Genomic DNA, 19,264 nt, shown 5'->3' on the forward strand with positions numbered 1-19,264 from the left:
ATTTCATGGCCGCTTGCAACCTGATTGATTACGTACTCTCATGGCGTCGCTTAAGTTGGGTTGAGCATCCTTTCGACGTCATTCAGAGTATTTCAAGGCAGCGGATTGCACCTCATTCCAGCTAATTTTCAAAACAGCATCGTACCGACATCGAATCAATACTTCTTCGGAATTTCCTGCTGTAAAACGAGCATTGAACCAATCCCTTCTGACAACATTCCCAAGAGCAATCACGAGCACCACCAACATGCCTGTTCTTGTTCTTGGAGCCGGCGAGTTAGGCTCAGCGATTCTCAAAGCACTCAGCTCACACCCCTCTCGGCCGAAAGGCGCGAACATCTCGGTTTTCCTGCGGCCATCAACCATCTCTTCCACCGACCCATCGAAATCCAAGAGTGTGTCGGACATCAAAGCACTCGGCGTCTCCATCGAAGCAGGTGATGTCGTGAACGATTCGATCGCAGATCTGGCCGCACTCTTCGGCAAATACGACACCGTCATCAGCTGCACCGGCTTCGTCGGTCCCACGGGAACCCAGCGCCGCATTTGTGAGGCTGCATTGCAGTCCAGCGTCCGCCGCTATATTCCCTGGCAGTTCGGCGTTGACTACGATGTCATCGGACGCGGGAGTCCGCAGGTCTTGTTTGACGAGCAGCTCGACGTGAGAGACATGCTACGCGCGCAGACCAGTACGGAGTGGATCATCATTAGCACGGGGCTGTTTATGAGTTTCTTGTTTGTGAAAGAGTTTGGAGTCGTGGACTTTGAAGAGAAGAAGTTGAGGGCGCTGGGGGGCTGGGATGTGGAGATAACAGTGACGGGACCGGAGGACATCGCGAGGATGACGGCGGAGGTTGTATTTGAGCTGAGGGGCATTCCAGGCAATGGGAGCAATGTGGTATTTGTAGCAGGGGATACAATCTCTTATGGGGGGATTGCTGACTTAGTGGAGAAGAGGTTTAACGAGGTTGAGTTCACGAGAGAGGAATGGGGTATGCGATTGATAGAAGCAAGTTTGAAGCAGGACCCGGGAAATGTGTGGAAAAAGTATCGGGGGATTTTTGGAGCTGGCAGTGGCATTGCCTGGCCTATGGAGAAGACGTTGAACTATCAGCGTGGCATAAAGCTAGAAAACTTAGAAACATGCTTGAGAAGCATGAAGAGCCCGGCAATGTTGGAAGCGTAAGGAAACGTAGTTCGAGGTTGGCAAGCTCCCGGTAAGTCATCCCAAAGATCCGGGCGGTCTATTCGTTAGCGAAGCAAGAACAAGTCTTTATATAGTCAAGTTGAGTAGAACCAAGTCCTTCATCCAAACCTGTGGAGCCAAACAAGCGGCCTCAAAAATTGTTCTTACCACATGATGCTATGTGCAAAGTAGACTTGACCTTATCCTGATCCATGCCAGCTAAAATCAGGCTGAGTCCAGCTGAACCGAACGTGCATGCATAACTGTGCTCTACCCACTTAGGTATGACCACATGCAGCAGTGCTATGTACTAATCGGTCAATCCCATTGGTTACTTCATCTCACGGTGTCAGATTTCAATAAAATCTCGCAGCCTGATTTCAACCCCGCTCGTCTCACTCCTCTTAACACTCATACTTGAGGGCCGAACTCCTCAAATGTTGACCACGGCACTATTTCAAACCCTCAAAGTCAAGAGAAGCAAACTACAGCCGGCAAATTCCTCATCTACTTTCGTCTCCTCTTCATGCTATCATGGCTGGAAGATATAGGGATCACCGACTGTCAGACGATTTCGAGTATCTGGCAGTGCCTCAGTCGAATCGAGGTTATCATTCGGACGATGAAGCTCGGCAGAAGAAGCGGACAGTCTTTGTCGATCGCAGAGAGCCTCAGGTGTCAACAGAGGCGAGAAGACCATCCCCTCCGCCGAGACTGAAGCGTGTTCATGTCGAACAGTACTCCAGTCGTGTCCCATCTCCACCTCCTTTGAGGAACGACCATCGCCGGTTCTCTTCGCAGGATGTGCGACCACCCCGCGCCCTCAGCCCTCCGCGACCAGCACCATACGCTCCAACCGGCGACTCTTCGTACCCTCTGGCTCCTAGGAGGAATGGATCTCGTGATGCTCGGATTCCTCAAGTGAGTGTTGAAGTAAATCCACGCCATGAGACGGTGGCCTCCACGCCTTCAAGACCGGATGCCAATGTGTTGTTTCCGAAAGTCATGCAACAGAAAGAGCAACGCTCATGGCATAAGAGGTCAAGCTCGGCTGGCCGGTCAGTCGCAACATCGCCGTCCCTCGCAACATCCGGGCAGTCATTCCCTTCATCCGCGACTGGCACACTCGGCGACAGACTCTATCGATACAACGCATTAGGAGAGTCTGAAATCAGATTGATCAGACTACTTCCGGCGCGAATGTTCAAGATCAAATGCGAAGTATTCCATGCTCCAGTTACAAAATTACCGGAGTATATCGCTATATCGTATGCGTGGGGCGACGCAGGGGACACGCGACGTTTGGAACTTGAAGGCACTGAGATTTCGGTATCTGCTAGTTTGCATGGCGTCTTGCAAGCTCTCCGACGAAAGAATGAGATAGTCACCGTATGGGTGGACGCTCTCTGTATCGATCAGCACAACAGGGATGAAAGAACACAACAAGTTCAGATGATGACAATGATCTACTCGAGGGCAGAGTCCATAGCTGTCTGGCTTGGCCCAGAAGCAGACCGAAGTTCTGATGCGGCCGACTTTCTCTTGAGAATGACTCAACACTCGGGATCACCAGACAAGATTACGAAACTTCTTTCCCCCAAAAGTAACGAGAGAGACATCGCAGCAGCCGTCTCTCTTTTCGAAAGAGACTACTGGAAGAGACTGTGGGTGGTACAAGAAGTCTTCAATGCACGCTCCGTCACTGTCTATTGCGGCTCCAATAAGCTTCCATGGGATGTCTACAGAGAAGCGTCCAACGTTTTCCAAAGACACAAGGGTGACTTGGACTACTACTATCCTGGAAATTCCCAGGGCCGGACATACGCCAGAGCAGCACAGAACCACTTCACCTACTCCCAGATTTTGACTTATCAAGGTCCTGGAAGTCTTCCAGACATCCGGGCCTTGAGACACTATGGGGAGGATTCTCTTCTGGAGGTTATGCGCGTCTGTCGACGGAAATTCTCCGCTGATCCGAAAGACAAAGTCTTCGGAATCTTGGGTTTGCTCACGGAAGACGTGCGCAAGGACTTCCCAGTCGACTACAGTCTATCCGTCAAAGGAATCTACACGGACGTGGTAGACTTTCTTATATCAACAACTGGACGTTTCGACGTGATTTGCGAGGCCATTCACTACCCGCCTCACATGAATACTGCGAATCTACCCTCGTGGGTCCCAGACTGGTCTCACATTCCCGACACCGTTGCTTTGGGCGCTATGGGCTTTGAGCCGCCCTTCTCTGCATCGCAACGCAAAGAGATCAAGTTTTCCTTCAAAGACGATCGTCGAAACAAGATTGAGATCACCGCTCTTGAGATTGACACCATCCGCACTCATGGCATTGCCGTCGGCACACTGTGCACACTGGCAGACTATCTCATGGCTTTCATCCACTGGAGAGCGCTTCTGCTGGCGACGTACAAGGCCGACGACCTCGAAGCTCAAGACCTTTTCTGCAGGGCACTTTGTCTCAACCAAGTGCCTCGAAAATGGGCCAATTCATTCGACTGGGTGACCGCCTGCTTCCATGTCTTTGCGTCGTTGATCCGAGAGAGGTTGCCGCATCTGCCTCTTGATCAAGAGCTTGAGAAGTACATTGATGCGAAAACTGATATCAAGCCTGACGCTCGCCGAAGATTCCTTCAGGAACACTTCGGCTCTCGGATGATGGGTCGATGCTTTTACATCACCCAGGGCGATCGCATTGGCATCGGATCTGGATTCATGGCTGTTGGAGATACAGTGGTCGTCCCACTTGGCTGCTCCACGCCAGTAGTCCTTCGCCCTGAGGAACGTCGCTCAGAGTGTCGCTATGTTGGCGACGCATATTTGCATGGGTACATGTATGGCAGAGCCATAGACCAATGGCGTAATGGAGACAGGAAGGCGTCCAAGTTTGTCCTTCACTAGTGTCACATCATAGGAAGGTTTAGTTTTCAAGTCGTCTGATAGCCAATAGAGGCGTCGAGCGGCCACTAATGAGAGCACTATTCACGATGAAGCACAAAACGCGCAGCCTTTGGATGACAATTGCCCACAGGGCTCATTGAGTCTAAATACATACATGCTACATGGGCATGTACAGAAGGAAGAATATCTACAAGTAAACAAGCCTATACATGAGTGCCTTTTCACGGAATGTGGCACTATTGAGTCTCTCTTTCGGGTCAAAAAGTGCCCGAGCAGATCTCGCGGTTTTGTTCAGGAGCCTAAGAGCTGGTGACGTCGGAGGTAGAGTACTTGCAGGCGGTCGACGGGCCGCTGGAGATCTCGGTGGGCTCATCGCCGGAGTCGTTGCCCTTGAACTCGGTGCAGACCTCGCTGACGCTCTTGGCAACAACGTTGGTGAAGGTAGCAGTGTCACCGTAGTTGGAGTTGATACCTGGAGGAACAGATGTTAGATGGGGTTTCATAGAAGGCTGGGTGAAGGAGCGAAGAACTTACCGGCAAGGAGCTTTCCAGAGGAGGCGTTGATGTCGTCGAAGATAACGTGGCGCTCGTACATGGTCTTGCAGTTGCCGCAGCTACGGTAGAGCTTGCCGAAGTCGGAAACAGTGAAGCCAGAGACGGAGAGCGTACCGGCACCGTTGTGCTGGAGGACCTTGTCGGAAGCACCGGTGGCACCACCGCCGGTGATCTTGGTGGTCTCGCCGGCGTCCTGCTTCTTGATGGTGAAGGCATCCTCGCAGACAGCAGACCACCAGACGTTGGTGAGGGTGCAGCCACCGTTGCAGTGGACGCCCTCAATCTGGTTGGGGCCGATGATGACGTTGGAGAGGGAGGCGCCCTTCTCGAGGATGAAGACGGAGTCGGAGTCACCGCCCTCAGCCTGGCCAGTGCAGGAGACACCACGGTCGAACATCTTCATGCCACCATCGAAAGACTCGCCGGCGGCGATGGTCTGGGCGGCCTTGAGGACGGAGGTACCGGAGGCGGCGGGGATGTCACCGCCGGAGGTGCCGTTGCTGGCAGCGGCGATGGCGAAGGAAGCGGTGCCGTTGCCGGGGGCGGAGGTGATGATGGAGCCGGGGGAACGGGTCTTGGTGGCGTGGGTCTTCTTAGGCTTCTTCGCGGACTTGGTCTTGGAGGGGCTGGCCTTCTCAGCGCGAGCGAGCTTGTGAATGAGGTCGAAGTAGCCGTGCTCGGCGCGGGCGAGGTTGTGCTCCTTGGGAGCGGCCTGGGCGGCGGGAGCAGCGGCGATGCCGAGCACCATGGTGGTGAGAGTGAGGGCGACGGAGTACTTCATTTTGATGGCTGGTTGGTTGTTGGATGGGTTGGTAAGGAAGGCGAGATAAGTGAGAGAGAAAAAGGCTTGTCTACTTGAGAGAACGAAGAAATAGAATCAAGCCTGCTTGAAAGAGTGTAATGAACAATGAAGACCGAAGAGGTGTGAGTTGAAAGTGATGAGAGAGAGAAAAAACTGCTCTTGGCTGGATATCACGCCGTTACTTATATCAAGTGAGCTGCCAGGATGGATGGTATCTTCCCACGTCCATGTCTACCGTAGAGTTACACTACAGTTACCGACGCCAATATTAGATGTGGTCCAGACTAGAACGGGAACTGGTCCAACTCCAGCCAAGGCCAAGAGGCTCCATCTCCTCCGCAGACTACACAGGTATCAATCAACAAGCGACGCGGAGGAAATGAAAGCGTCGATGCAGGTACTGAAGATCGCACTGGAGCCACTAACCCACCGTGTTCCCACAATGTGGGCTCATCCAAGAGATCCTGTCAGACTCAGCGCCAACTGCCATGCAGCACCGGTAGTAGTGGACTGGCATGAGTTAGGCGTTGGCCGGTGGTGGTGGCATCCCTCCGGCTGTAAGCTCCATCGGAAGACGGACACAATTTCCGGTTCGGGACATGGACTCATCCCAACTTGATTGTTTGCTTGCAGGTCGTTGCCCGAAAGAGAGGTGTGATGGCCGCTCCCGCATCGGAATCTCGACGGGGGACCCCCGTGTCCTGACTAGCCAGTCCCGCCCTTTAATTCGATCTCCTTGGCCCCAAAGCTTGAACACAGACGAATCCCAGGTCTTGAATAAAGTGATGGCCCAATCTGGTTCACGGGCGGGAATCGCCCCTGGGCCCTGCTCAGCCACGCGCCCACACCAACATCGCAACAGCCCCGACTTTCAGTCTGTCAAAACCGTCACTCACTCTCGGTCTGCAGACAACTCTCGCTGTATCCCTGGCTCTTCAATCACTCCCACACACACCACAGGCGGCGCCATCTTGCTGCCCACTACCTCATGGCGTCTGCCAGGGGCACATCTCAATGTCGCACCACCCCTTGCAGGTCGTTTCGAAACAGACGAGCAGGATGGCCAGGGTCGCCGTCCTGTCAGCCAAGCCAACCACCGCCAACGTCTCTATCGTAGAACTCCACTCTCCCCAGTTTTCCAAAGCAATGCCAAGACTTTCTCAGACGAAAAATCATGATGTCCATATTGCCATCCCGCGTCACTAGTCGGGGCCACGCGGATTGGGATTCCAAGATGCGTGAGGGAAAGTGCTCAGGGTCTTGGCGGGCCAGACGATGACGGCCGCTGCGGTGACGAGAACGAGGCACCCGACATTTGCTGCCCGTTGAGCCTGCACACCGGCCCCCTTCGTGGGCCTCCGGGCGCTCTCGTCACGTCAGTTTAGGCCGGGCGCATCGCTTGTCGGCTTGTTCGGTCCAGTTCAGACGTTGTAAGGTCGCTTCAATGGAGAACACCCTATCCGATTCCTGCTCTGATCGCCGTCCATAATGGCATGGAGAATCTGTCTCAGTAGTCTCCGTATCGAACCGTATAATCGGTAAATCACAAGACTTTGCCAGCACGCAAGTTCGAGAACCAGTGCTCTGAGAGTTATAGATCATCGCATATACGCCAAGGATAGCCTGGTTGGAAACAGCCGCAAGTTGATACCGGTGATGCAGCCGCATATATTTGGCCCCTATTATGGGGTGGTATGAGGGAGGATCTGCCGCGGTGAGGATTTGCACTGGCCATCGGAGGCGGCCTCGAAATCCATAGTGAAAATTTTGAACGCCACGATTACCATGGAAAATGTTATTTTCCCGTCTGCGCGCTGCTGTCGTCCGTTGGTCTGTCTCGTCTTTTGCCTGCCGGTGTGGCCGGGGCTCGTCGCCCACTCTTCCGGAGGCCGGGCCTCTTCGTGAGCAGAGGGTCATTTACAGGAGACCGGACACGTCCCGGCGGTTTTCCTCACAAGGTGGGGTCGGTCCTATCCTGTACTAGACGTTGATGATGTCTAAATGTACGATTACAGTCTCACCTACCTCTTTCCATTGAAACTGAGCTTGGCTTCCCGTACCGCATGTCGGAGGTAGAGATTTAAGGTAGAGGTGCTTGTGCTCTCCCCCCCAATGCAACGTCAGTGTCCATGGTCGTGTTCGGCTTGTGTACGAATTGACTTCGTCTGATGTTTTGATTCGTGGAACATCGGATCGTACATGCGATGCTGATCACCTGGTGGCCTGGCCGTTGTCGATTTGTCTTGGACATATGAGTGTCAATGCCGCTTTTCAGATTTTCAAGACGATGTCGCCACGGCTCAGCTCACATCGCCCCCAATGTGTTTCCTACTAAGAGCCGCGGCAGACTTTGAGACGGAATCGATATGCTTGAAGCTTCTCCACGGTCTACTTCCGTTAACCTCATCACTAGCGCTGGAGTTGGCTTCATTGTCGACCCGGAATCAGGAGGCCTGCATCGACAGTGGGCAGCGTCTCATCCCTTAGCTCCAGATGTATTGCGATCATCCCTCTCCCCCGTGCCCCTGGGTCCCAATCGGGAATGTCGCATCACCCGCCCGAACGCTGCTAAAATGACGGAAATAGATCGCTATGGGAACCGATGTAGGTCTCTGATTGGCAAATGATCTTGGCGCATCTGCTCAGCGGCTCTTTTGAGGATGCACGTCGCCATTGCCCATCGGTCTCAATCTTCCCGATCTGTCCGCTGTCTGCCCGAACTTTGCTTCTGTCAGCTATCGCCTGGCAGCATGCGACGAACACCCAAAAAGCTTGGGCAGCAGAACGAATTCTTGTCGCACCGGAGTCTCAAACAAAGCCAAGTTTGAAGGTGTGCGCGTTCGCACCTCCAGCCTGCTTGCTGATATTGACGTGTCTTGGCGCCGAGCCTTGGAAGCAAACGCTCAAGAAAGGGGGCAGAAGATTACTGTGTTGGCCGTGTTGGCGACCGCTGCGCAGCCCCCGAGGCACAGGGCCGTTTGTTTTCAGTGTGGTTGACTCAAGCTCTCCCTTCTTCCCGAAACTCTGCTAGTAATGTCATAGCTGCCAATAATTGCACTCTGGCCAAAGTCGGGTTCGTGCGAGTCAGCATCGAAACGATGCAAAAACTCAATTCAAGTCGTTTGGTGCGAAAGAAACGTGGTGGTTGAGGTAGAGTTCAGTCATAAATTCAACGCCGTCCGTTGTCTACGGAGCCCCTGTTTGCTCAATTGATCGTAGTACTACAGCAATTGAACCAGCCGACGACGGCCCAATCATATATTTGCGTAGATCTGCGTACAGCATAGCGAAGCGATGGAGAATATTTCCCCTTCGTTAGTCTTTTACAGAGCATGTTTTGACTTTACGGAAAATTGGAGATCATCGGGCGGTGGCATATCTCCCGGCTATGCGACGCAACCAGGCCCATCGAGTCCTATTTTCTCACACTCAAGGACCCGTTCATCAGATTCCTTGGCAAGGGGTTTGTCTGATAAATCATAGGGATGCAGTTGCGGAAAGATGCAGAATTCTAGACCTCTGTACGGATGCTCCTGGCGTCTATGGTACGGTATCCGATGAACTGGGGGAAATGAGCAGGACCGGTCCCGGCGCAAATTTGACTTACGCGGTCTCCCTATCCGCGTCATCAACGTCACCCCGTAACCGTCCGTCTCATTGCTGCAATCCCGAACTTCCGATCAGAGATATTGAGTGCAGTTTGCGGCTTGCTTCTTAGAGTGAAATGATTTGTCTGCGATATTCCTGCGATCGGGTCAGACTCTCGTCAGCATCCAATGCGCAACACAATCGGAGACGCGAATCATCCCTGGCACGCAATTCTTTCTTTCTTTTCCCGTTTACACAACATTCAGATTCTTTCATATTGATTTTATAACCCAATTCTTCCGATGTTTTGATGCCAAGGTGACTGAGTCCTTAAGGTCGGCCGCAAGTAGACTCGCATCGACCTATTATCAGTGCAATGTTACCAAGCTTTCTCAATTGAATCAAAGCTCAAAAAAGAGAGTATTAACTGAATATGAAACCTACGTACGTAACAGTTCTTCGTAGGCTGGATACTCCGTAGACTTGTCACATCTTCATTCAGTATCAAGTTCTGCTTCGACGAGTAAGCGGCGTCTTTGCAGACTGATGGCTTCCTTGCGCGCCCCTTCGTGGCGAAAGCTTTCCAAACCTGAGAGCATTCCATGTTCTCTTTCGTAGTTGACGATGTCTTGACTTGAAGTCACCAGCCCTGGCGAATGCTGCGTCAGCAGACGTCTTAGCGATGCCGTGCCGGCTAGGACGGCACATTTGGGCCACTTGGTGGGCTTCAACTCAAAGATAAGCTTAACACAAGATTTTCTGCCCAGATTTGGTGTGCATCTTGACAGATGAACGATCTTGTGCCGTTTATCCAGGTTCAGTCGGCTCATCGGCATCTTGGCTGCCACTTCTCCACATGATGCTTGCCAGACCCAGCGCCAATTCTGAGGCCACCGCGATGCTCTTTTGCCAAGCCCTGAGAAGCTTGAGCTCAAAACCTGTTTCCTCTGCACAACGAAGGATAAAATGCTTTCGCAGATATTTTGGTATGGCCGTGATCGGATGCAATCGTGGGATTATAATGATCGCTGCGAGTAGGACATTGATGAGAAGAACAAGAGTAATTTAGAGTAAATATTGCATCAGACGTGAGAAATGCTATTGTTTGTCTTGAACATTGCCTGCCACATAGCTGCGTCTGCGTTGCTGTCGTTTTCAGGTTACGAAAGGTGGCCCCTCTTTGCACGCACTGCCATGCCCGCACTCATGTCACTCCTGCATCCTCACCGTCTGCCTTCCTTGATGATGTTCTCTACCACGTCCAATTTAGTCATCTTCTTTAGCATCCCCTCAAAGAGTCCTGGTGGTAGCATTGATGCCACCCGAGACAAGAGTGCACTCTCACCTCTCCAGATGACTCTTGGTGGGTTCTTCGCCAATAACGCTGAAGAAACTTCCGACGCCCACTGATCCGGCGAGATGCCTCTGACTCGTAGTTCATCCTGGCTCATAGCCCTCTCCACGATCTCACGGGCTGGCTCGTAAATCGAATCTTTTGGCAGGCGTTCGCCTGTGGCGTTGAACTTGTTGTTCGAGATCAGGTTCGTTTTTACACCAGCAGTCTTGAGCTCCACGACGTGAATCCCAAAGGGCGCTAGCTCAAGACGCATGGTGTCGGAGAGTGAAGCAAACGCCGCTTTTGACGAGTTGTAGATGCCTTGGAACGGTATCGCAGTGACTGATCCCACCGATGTGTGGTTCACAATCATCGCCTGAGCTGGATGGCCATCCTGAGACGAGGCTGCCGTTGATTTGATCAGGAGAGGCAGAAAAGCCTGCGTGACAGCCACTTGGGACCACACATTGACGTCAAACATTTCTTTTGCCGCATCTAATGAGGCGTCTGCAATGGGCATCGTGTAGCTTCCGGCAGCGTTGTTGACAAGCATGTCCAAGCCTTTTCCGTCGGGCAAGGAGGAGGTAACAGAGGAGACAGCTGATGCGATGGAGGATTTTGATGTAATGTCGAGTGCAACTGTTTTGATTGCCAGTTTTTCTAGCGGCATCATCTTGGACGGATCACGCGCCGTGGCGTACACGTGATGACCTGCGTTGTGGAAGGCAATTGCGAGGGCCGCACCCGTTCCGCCCGGTGTACATCCTGTGATTAGGATTCTGAGTTGCCTTGGTGCAGACATGTTGATGTTGTATCTGAAAGATAGTCAGATGATGATGTTTGCCGACGGCGGCAGGTGGACAACCTGGCAAGGTGTTTTTTTTTCATGAAGAGTCGAAATGCTTGTCACAGAACTGAGAGGTTGATTAGAAAGAGGACAATCGCACCTTGCAAGCAATACTTTGAACTATTTGTACTCTGGAAGGGCTTCAGAACTCCAGCTTCCTTCGTGCGCGTCGCTATCGTGCTGCGGATTTGCGGAGCGGACCGGCGGGCTTAAGTGGGCCCTCACCGGCGCCGCTCACCAAAAATCAGGCCGCTTCCGGCCAAGTCCCATTCGCGGACGGATTCTTCGCCATGGGTCCGCTCGGAGTCCGCTGCCAGAAAATTAGGCAGCCCCCGTGTTGTACGAGCCACCTTCGGCAAGATCGCATGCAATAGCAGCAATCTCAAGTTGATCTTCATTGAAAACACAAAATCAGCTTTCGGTCGTCTTGGAGGCCTGGGGCACATTACCTTTCAGAGCCGCTACGGCACCAAACCCTCTAGAGAAATGTGCGAGTACTCGAATAGCAGTCTCGACGCTATCTGAAAGTTTCCTTTGTGTCTCCTGCGACACTCCATGACGTGTGTCTTCTGCATGTGCTGATGAATCAAAGTGGGAAATCATCATCAGGGTGTATCCTGCAAGCAAACCAGAGCAGAAGCAAGGAGTGACTAATCGAAGTTGAGCGAGAGGTCTAGGGTTTTAATGTGCGTGACTTACGAGCAGATTCTGAATTAACCAGCTGATTCAAACCATTCACGATACTTGATGCAGATTCTTGGCATACAGCTTTAGACTGAGCAGCAGAGAAAGGGAATATCTTGGCTGCTTTTGCACCATCCAACAATGTTGCACACTCCAAGGCGCCGTCAAAAGCAGATGCTCGAGAGCGATGGTTGGTGTCAAAACGACTTAGGGTACGTAGGTTATCCATCATGGCCCGATATCTATGCAGCTTGATACGGGCGCTGTGATGAATCAGTGTTTGGTCGCAAAGTAGAAGAAGCAATCGAACCTGTTTAATCGGATGCGGGCTGTGATGCGGAAACAATCAGCCAGTCTTGACTCGGAACCTTCTACTCTAGGTGTTCGATGGTCTCCATCTTGTCCGCTGTCATCCAGCAGATGCACAATAATATCGTTCATGGTACGGATATTATCATGCAAGGATTGTGCCGCTGTCTCAGAGTTGAATCCTTTTACCAAGGCAACAAGCAAAAGTGTTGCACCAACCAGTGTTTCTTCAGCGCGAATTATCTGCTCCCAGATCTATCTCAATCAGCTACAACGCCAAAGACGACCGTACCTACCCAACGAATATTGAAAGCTCACCTCTGAACTCCCGGCAATGGTTGGGTATGATATGGTGACCTTACTGATGTCGATCATTTCTGCGGGAGACTGTTTCAAGATCAGCATGTGGTTGAATGCCACCTACTTCTCTCCATTTCTTGATCCCACCTTGCAATTAACAATAGATGCATTGCATATGCACATGTACTGTGTGGTTTACAGTCAGATGTGCAGCCTTCAGCAAGGACTTTGGCGACTCACTGTCATCCACCAAGCTCTTCGAAGGCTTTCCTCAAAGCGCACTTCTAGTCTCAAAGCTGTTGTATTTGAAGACACTTCTCTCAAAAAGCCAAAAGCCTTCCGAACATAAGACGTCATTTCTTCAACGTCTCCTCTGCACAGATAGTGGTAGAGACTCAGCACGCAACATGCCAGCGGTCTCTCAAGTTCTCCGGGTACGTTTGGATGAAACCTTGACGCGGAGAAAGCATGAGTTTCCGAGGCTTTTATGACCTCCCAGCTTGTGATTGCGTGCAGTGCATGTTGAGAAAGAGATGTGCTCCTTTCAAAATTGTCTTCGTCTGTTACTTCAGGATAACTGTGATGACCGCGCAGTTGCGGCGCGTGAATAAGTATTGATAGAATAGCCAAGATTACCGGTGAAGAAGGCGAGTATGTGTTAGTCGGTGGCATTGAGTCTGAGACATTATCCATCATGCCGTCAATCGGTGGTGGCAGTACTGGAAAGGCTGGGTGGAGAAATCTGTAGTATGATCGCAGACTGCGACAATACCATCAGAGTACCCAGTGTCAGCCTCAAATCCAAAAACTTCGAGATGAAACAAACTGTGAGCTGGGGCAGGCATACACATCGTCATCGGAGGTATAGTTCCCAACAAGGCGTTGAAGAGGCGAGACGATGGTCGGCGGTGAACTTCCATAGCCAGCGCGTGGATAAGTAGGTATACTAAAGATATCTGCAAAGAACCCATTTAGATCTTCTTCAGTGTCGCCGTGGAAAATGTTGTTAAACTGCAATGCATCGAGATCATCATTGAAGAGAGGAGGGAGTCCAACGACCGTATCTAGGTTGAGATCCCCTTCGACAGCCACCGCGCTCTCCGTAAGATTATTACGTGTTACGGTTTGGTGAGCCTCCACGTAACGTCCCGTGTTCAAGGCTGATGGCTCCTGGCGAGGGTCTTCATGGCGACTCTTTGCCGGCCGCAGGCCTCGACGGCTAGGGAGAAAAGTGCACGAATCGCCCTTTTGGAGACACTAATCGATCTTGACTCAGAGTAGTGTCCATTTGGATACGGGAGGAGTCTACTCACCCGAGTGCATGGGTGATCGCCACTACATCGTACGCGAGATGCTCTGCTTGAAGGGTTTTAGAAGAGGCCCTTGAGGTCTACGAAGTGGGAAAGGGCGGGCGAACCAAGAGGTACAGGCAGACTTTGCGGGTGGATTCGCAAACTTCCGAGTCCCTGGCTTTCTTCCGGTCATCCTCGCGTCGGTCCTTTGACAGGTTCACCGTAGAGAGACATGGAGTTAGTGCCTGCTTGATGAGGACAGAGATGGCTGTCTCCAATTTCGGGATTTGGAATGGAGAATTTCAGCTAGAGGCCGAGGTCTAAATCCCGAAAATTGGAGACGTCATAGCGTCACAGTAGTACTTCAGGTATTCCTGGTGTCATGACTCGTCATTATCGCAGCAAAAGGCAAGCAGTTCTTGAACCCTGCCCTTTTGGAGACACCGAAGTCTCCAACACCTCACCAACAACGCACACATTCACATGGAGATGCAGACAGATAGACCACATATCTGTACATTCTGCAGCAGGGGGTTTCGAAAGCCCGAACATCTCCAACGACATATACGGACTCGTGAGTAGCACCTGCACAAGGAACCGCAATTGTTACATCTCTAATGCTAGTTCTGACAAAGACACCATGCTGATTACGTGACTGTTTAGATACGAAGGAGAAGCCATATGTTTGTGAATGTGGTTCATCTTTCGCTAGGAGAGACTTGCTACAGCGTCACAAGCGACTTCATCATAAGTCAAATAGCGATCCTTCCTACCACGAAGATCACCTTCCACCGCCGAGTCGTGTCAAGGACTCATTATCCGAGGGAACAGTGCGAAGGTCTGTTTCCAGAAATGCTGAGACACTACCGTTGCCCCCAGAATATTGTAGCCAGCGTAGGTTTCAAGTCTTAGAGGTACACTGTTGTTCAGTAACTGAGTCCGGTATGAGGGCTAGTTTTCTTACACTCGACACGAAGCGAACATGTTCTTCATGATTTCGAGGACTTCTTTCGTAGCAGTGGTCTATCTCGGATTGCTGGTGACCTCGTCTCAAACAATAATAGTCAAGCTAGGAAAGACGACCTGGCTCGCGTCCCAACCCAAAGGGTTGCCCCACCCGATCTCCTAAACTTGGCGGGCCAAATCACAGGCCTCAACACGGAATCAAGAGGCGAAGATCGTAAGTCTTTCTCCACAAGTGATCTACCTTCCTTTAATTCCAGGTACTCTGACAATTCACACATTGCCAGCCCACGAGACTCCCGAAGCATTATGGGAAGAATACCTAAAGCACAAGCCGAGCTTTGCCATCCCATCTACCCAAACACGTACTCGATATTACAAGTCTTTCATGGAAAATGGGAGAATTGCCTTAGTACATAGCAGTGTCGACCCCGAAAAGCTGCACATCGGTTTTCAGACGGCGATGCTTGCACTGGGAGCGCTTCATCTACTCGAAACCGAGAGTGGGGAGATGCTCTATGAAGCCAGCAGATCCTTCACCCGTGATTCTGTTGCAACAAGTCATGGGGCAAGAAACCACTCCGGTCTATCGTGAGTAAAATTTCAGAATTCTCTGCGTCTTCACCCTTTCCCCGAGCGCATGGTCTAACACTTCGAAAGAATTGAGCTCCAGCTTACAGGCACATTTCTGGTACTATCAGAATACGTCAAAGTAGCACAGCCGAGTAACCTAGTAGAAGAGCTACGTTTTCTCGATTGCAAACTGAGCTATTGGTTCCACCTCAGCATTGCCTCGACTGTGGTGCCTTTGGAAACCGAGTTGCAACGGCATGTCACGACCGAGATGACCCAGCGCAGCTTTGCATTTGCGTTTTGCGCCCTAGCAATCCATAGCTATCTCTCGGACTCTCCAATGCCGTCTTTTGCGGCTAGTCATCAACTCCATCTGCCATGTCCGCGAAGCCTTTGGAATGGCCTGGAACACGATCCTATCCCTCACACAGAGGAAAATACAGCTGTGGCGGTATACGAAAAGCTGTTCCGCCATGAGGATGAAGTTGATGAGACAAATTCGAGACGTTACCATGTTCCCCAACTTGCCTCGGAAGGGGTGTGGGTTTTGCTGGGGCTTCACCTGCAGCGTTTGAAGTTCACACGAGAGGCTGCTCACCTTCAACCTTTTGAATCCGTGGCCAGGTCAGAGGATGAACGACTTGAGTAAGCTCACAACCAAACCATGCGATGGCCGATGGGTGCAACTACTAACTAAACGCAGTAAAGTGACGTTGCTCCTTATCAAATACTGTGATGCCGCAACACACTTATCTTCAAGGGATGTTGCAGACCAAAGATTGCGTAACGACTGCAGGGGCCTCTTGCGTCTCGTTTACTCGCGAAGGTTGATAGAAAGCTCAGGTTCTACATCCCTGACGCTGAATCTCCTTGATCCAACAAGGATTGCGTCCAAGTTGATGAACCCGCCTTCCGAAATACACCTTTCCTCCGCACTTATACTTCCAGTCATCGAGGAATATGTTGGTCTCATGGAGGAGCCCGCAAACAGTGGCGTTTCATTCTTTGTGCGTATGGCTGCCAGTACGTGGGGATTTGAGATGGCCCTGTCAGTCTTTTATTCCGCCATTCTTGTCACGAAATGGCTGTCACATTTAATTAGCCGCCAAATAAGGAGTCAAGGTCAGTGTCCACGGCGCATTCCCTGTACAGTATGACTGACAGATTCAAGCTGAGCGGGAGCTTCTTGAGAGGGTTGAGACACTTGTCACGATGATGTTATCATCCCTCGGCGATCTCCGCGCCTCATCTTCTCGAGAAGACATGGATTCTCTTTCTCACTCGGTCTTGACATTCTGGTCTCGCGTGCTACAGAAACTCGAGAATAAGCCTTTTTCACATGCGCTGGGGAAATCTCTCGAGCTTCTGACCCGAGATGCAGATGGTACAGGGCTAGGGGTTTGATTAGGAAATCTGCGGGCGGAATGGAAGATTGCGCTCTGCCAACTTCCAAACTTACCAGGAAAATAGCGATGGCAAAAAATATTGATTATCAAACCCAGAGACGAGGCACGTAATCGACCCGGTGCTCAGGCAGTAAAACATCCATGAGAGCTGCCGTATATCTTCCCGTTATAAGGAGATCAATTCACCACGTAGTTCTATTTATTAAAGTTAGATTCATGCGAATTCTCAGTTGCCAAATGCCACTTACTTTCGGGCGCTCGAACATCCAGCGAATTTGCGGTGAGCTACTCTGTCGGGCGGAGACTTTTCTCTGGCGTCTCCAAAATCTGCAAAGTTCAATCGGGGTCCAAATGAGTAAATCCCGAAATAGTGGGGTCACGGTGTGGCATCGCCGCGAGCATCACGTCACTGGGCACTGCTGTCCAGCTTTCCATCTTCTATAGTCCTTTTGTGTCTCTGCTTTTCTCTCTTGTATTTATATGGAGGAGACGCGTACTTCACGTTACAGATTTCATCATATATTTCAGCATCCCATACCGTTGGCTCCGCTTGCCACCATACAGTGCGTAACCTGAGCTTCATCAAGAGAGACATCGCTTTGCAGGTGAGTTCAGTAGCTCTTGTCTTCAGATCTGCTTCAAATTTCCAGATTTACCATTGTTTTCTGACAGCGTGGCGAGTTGTTAGACAGGCGCTGTAGTCCATAGTTAGGCACGAACAAAGCAGTCATGGCATCCCTCAAGTTCAACAACCCGCCCGGTGCCGCACAAAAGCACAGTGACCTTGGGCACTACTCTCAGTCCGTCGATATCGGCAACGGCATCATCAAGTGTTCGGGGCAAGGAGGCTGGGATCCTGAGTCCGGGGCCCTCGACGCGAACGACAGCAAGAAGCAAGTTGCACTGGCCATAGAGAATGTCGACATCGTCCTCAAAGCAGCAGGTCTTCGCGGGTGGGAGGATGTTTACTCGCTTCGTTCGTATCACTGCGACATTCGGACTTCATGGGAGCAGACGGTTGAGGCCCTTAGGGAGCGCATCCCCAACCACCGACCGATTTGGACAGCGATTGCTGTTCCGCATCTCGCTTTCCCGGCAATGCTGATCGAAATGGAAGTCGAGGCTAGGCGCCAGGAGTAGGCACGATAGATATACTGGAGGGGCTTGGAGTCGCCAACATCTGCTTCTTCAAAGCAACTTTCACAAGTCAAAACACGACAATATCTTCGATACAATAGATTGTTCATCGATTCGATTCGGTTCGGCGAGGTTCATGTCGGTGTTCGTAATGCCACGCGGATGGAACGGCGGGCTACTAGCACGATATCGAAGATTGAAACTTCATGGGATGCAAGGACTACGGTGTTGAATGTTGTTCTTTCTCAGGCGTGGAGGGCTCGACCTTCGGCGACGGCTGGGGGTTCTTGACGTGTTTTGGGAAGTCTCACTGCGCATGTATCAGGGCTGTTAGCAACATATTCAACCACACTCGAACTAGAAGAATAAACTCGCCAAATGGACTATTGTAGTGTTGGACTTGGTGGTTAGGATGTGCAAGATGCTTATTGCGGATATTCATATCTGGTGTGCGCGAGGTCGGGATTCTAGGCATAGACACACTCTAGCGATGTCACTACCCCTAGACCTCGATTTAACTCGTGACGGGAGTCCTGCGAACGTTAGACACTTGAGAGTCAGCTTCCTCATGCAAATATTTGTGTACGATGATAAAAGGCGTTATCGGAAACACGATTTTCAAAGATGACATTGATGGGTAGCTGTGGAGGATGAGTAGTGAAGAGGAGCGGTATCGAGAAATGCCAAGAGATTTCTGGATTTTATAGGAATAGTTTGGGGTCGCTGTACGTACCTTCCTTCCATTGACATTGGATACTTTTGGGGACGCGTAGTATGGCAGTGAAGGTGCGTATCCTTGAGTGGGTTCTGTCACTGGCGACCCTCTCCCCCTGGAGTCCAGTCTTAGGGCACCAGGCATCTACTTTGATTTTCCCCAGCCCTGGTGAACCACACGCAAATCCATTGTCATACCTAAAGCCTACCTCTGATTCAGCTTAAAACATAGATCTATATTGTTCGTCTCATATTGTGGCCTTACTATTCGGTGCGTAAGATGATGATGTATGGCGTAAATTGGGGCTTCTTTTGTAAGATCGTGTAGACGCAGAGCACAGAGCTCGGGATGCACCGGATTAGAACGAGAGTCGCGCCTTCGTACCTAGCCTGTAGACATAGCCAACCGCATCCATGTAGGAGAGGTTTTGAAGGAGTCATCCCGAGGGCATCGGAACTTCGGTTGCCCAGGCTTCGGTTCGAGAAACGCACTAGGTAGCTCCATATCATGTTCACATTTGAACCTCGTCATCCCAGTCCCAATGCCCCTTCAATAACGTGGATGTTGAGGCGGGCCACGGATTCATGGACGGCATCCCGGTAGTGCCAAGAACGTCCCAGAGACGAACACGATCTCCGTCATGGTCTTCTGTAGGGTT

The 19,264-nt window shown here is 51.3% G+C and overlaps 6 protein-coding genes across 6 annotated transcripts; 3 read left to right on the plus strand and 3 right to left on the minus strand.

Annotated features, from left to right (window-relative positions):
- Positions 1 to 247: 247 nt before the first annotated feature.
- CGCA056_v001599 (Isoflavone reductase-like protein P3) lies at positions 248 to 1,186 on the plus strand (the record flags this gene model as incomplete). Its single annotated transcript, XM_037316859.1, has 1 exon — positions 248 to 1,186. One exon carries the CDS (start codon positions 248 to 250, stop codon positions 1,184 to 1,186), a length of 939 nt encoding a protein of 312 aa, XP_037185638.1.
- A 1,452-nt stretch (positions 1,187 to 2,638) lies between these two features.
- On the plus strand, positions 2,639 to 4,099 carry CGCA056_v001600 (uncharacterized protein; the record flags this gene model as incomplete). Its single annotated transcript, XM_037316860.1, has 1 exon — positions 2,639 to 4,099. One exon carries the CDS (start codon positions 2,639 to 2,641, stop codon positions 4,097 to 4,099), a length of 1,461 nt encoding a protein of 486 aa, XP_037184427.1.
- A 299-nt stretch (positions 4,100 to 4,398) lies between these two features.
- Positions 4,399 to 5,435, minus strand: plyD (putative pectate lyase D; the record flags this gene model as incomplete). The annotated part of the gene is made up of 2 exons (XM_037316861.1): positions 4,399 to 4,571; positions 4,634 to 5,435. The coding sequence occupies 2 exons, from the start codon at positions 5,433 to 5,435 to the stop codon at positions 4,399 to 4,401; spliced, it is 975 nt and encodes a 324-aa protein (XP_037184428.1).
- A 4,832-nt stretch (positions 5,436 to 10,267) lies between these two features.
- On the minus strand, positions 10,268 to 11,182 carry cctT-0 (Short-chain dehydrogenase cctT; the record flags this gene model as incomplete). The annotated part of the gene is made up of 1 exon (XM_037316862.1): positions 10,268 to 11,182. One exon carries the CDS (start codon positions 11,180 to 11,182, stop codon positions 10,268 to 10,270), a length of 915 nt encoding a protein of 304 aa, XP_037184425.1.
- Positions 11,183 to 11,548: 366 nt separating this feature from the next.
- On the minus strand, positions 11,549 to 12,703 carry CGCA056_v001603 (uncharacterized protein; the record flags this gene model as incomplete). Its single annotated transcript, XM_037316863.1, has 6 exons — positions 11,549 to 11,619; positions 11,677 to 11,877; positions 11,927 to 12,174; positions 12,222 to 12,475; positions 12,539 to 12,607; positions 12,668 to 12,703. 6 exons carry the CDS (start codon positions 12,701 to 12,703, stop codon positions 11,549 to 11,551), a joined length of 879 nt encoding a protein of 292 aa, XP_037184426.1.
- Positions 12,704 to 17,483: 4,780 nt separating this feature from the next.
- Positions 17,484 to 17,894, plus strand: CGCA056_v001604 (RutC family protein; the record flags this gene model as incomplete). The annotated part of the gene is made up of 1 exon (XM_037316864.1): positions 17,484 to 17,894. One exon carries the CDS (start codon positions 17,484 to 17,486, stop codon positions 17,892 to 17,894), a length of 411 nt encoding a protein of 136 aa, XP_037184423.1.
- Positions 17,895 to 19,264: the final 1,370 nt, after the last annotated feature.

Source organism: Colletotrichum aenigma, assembly GCF_013390185.1.
Source record: "Colletotrichum aenigma strain Cg56 chromosome Unknown KSG_Cg56_contig01, whole genome shotgun sequence".
Classification (NCBI taxonomy): domain Eukaryota; kingdom Fungi; phylum Ascomycota; class Sordariomycetes; order Glomerellales; family Glomerellaceae; genus Colletotrichum; species Colletotrichum aenigma.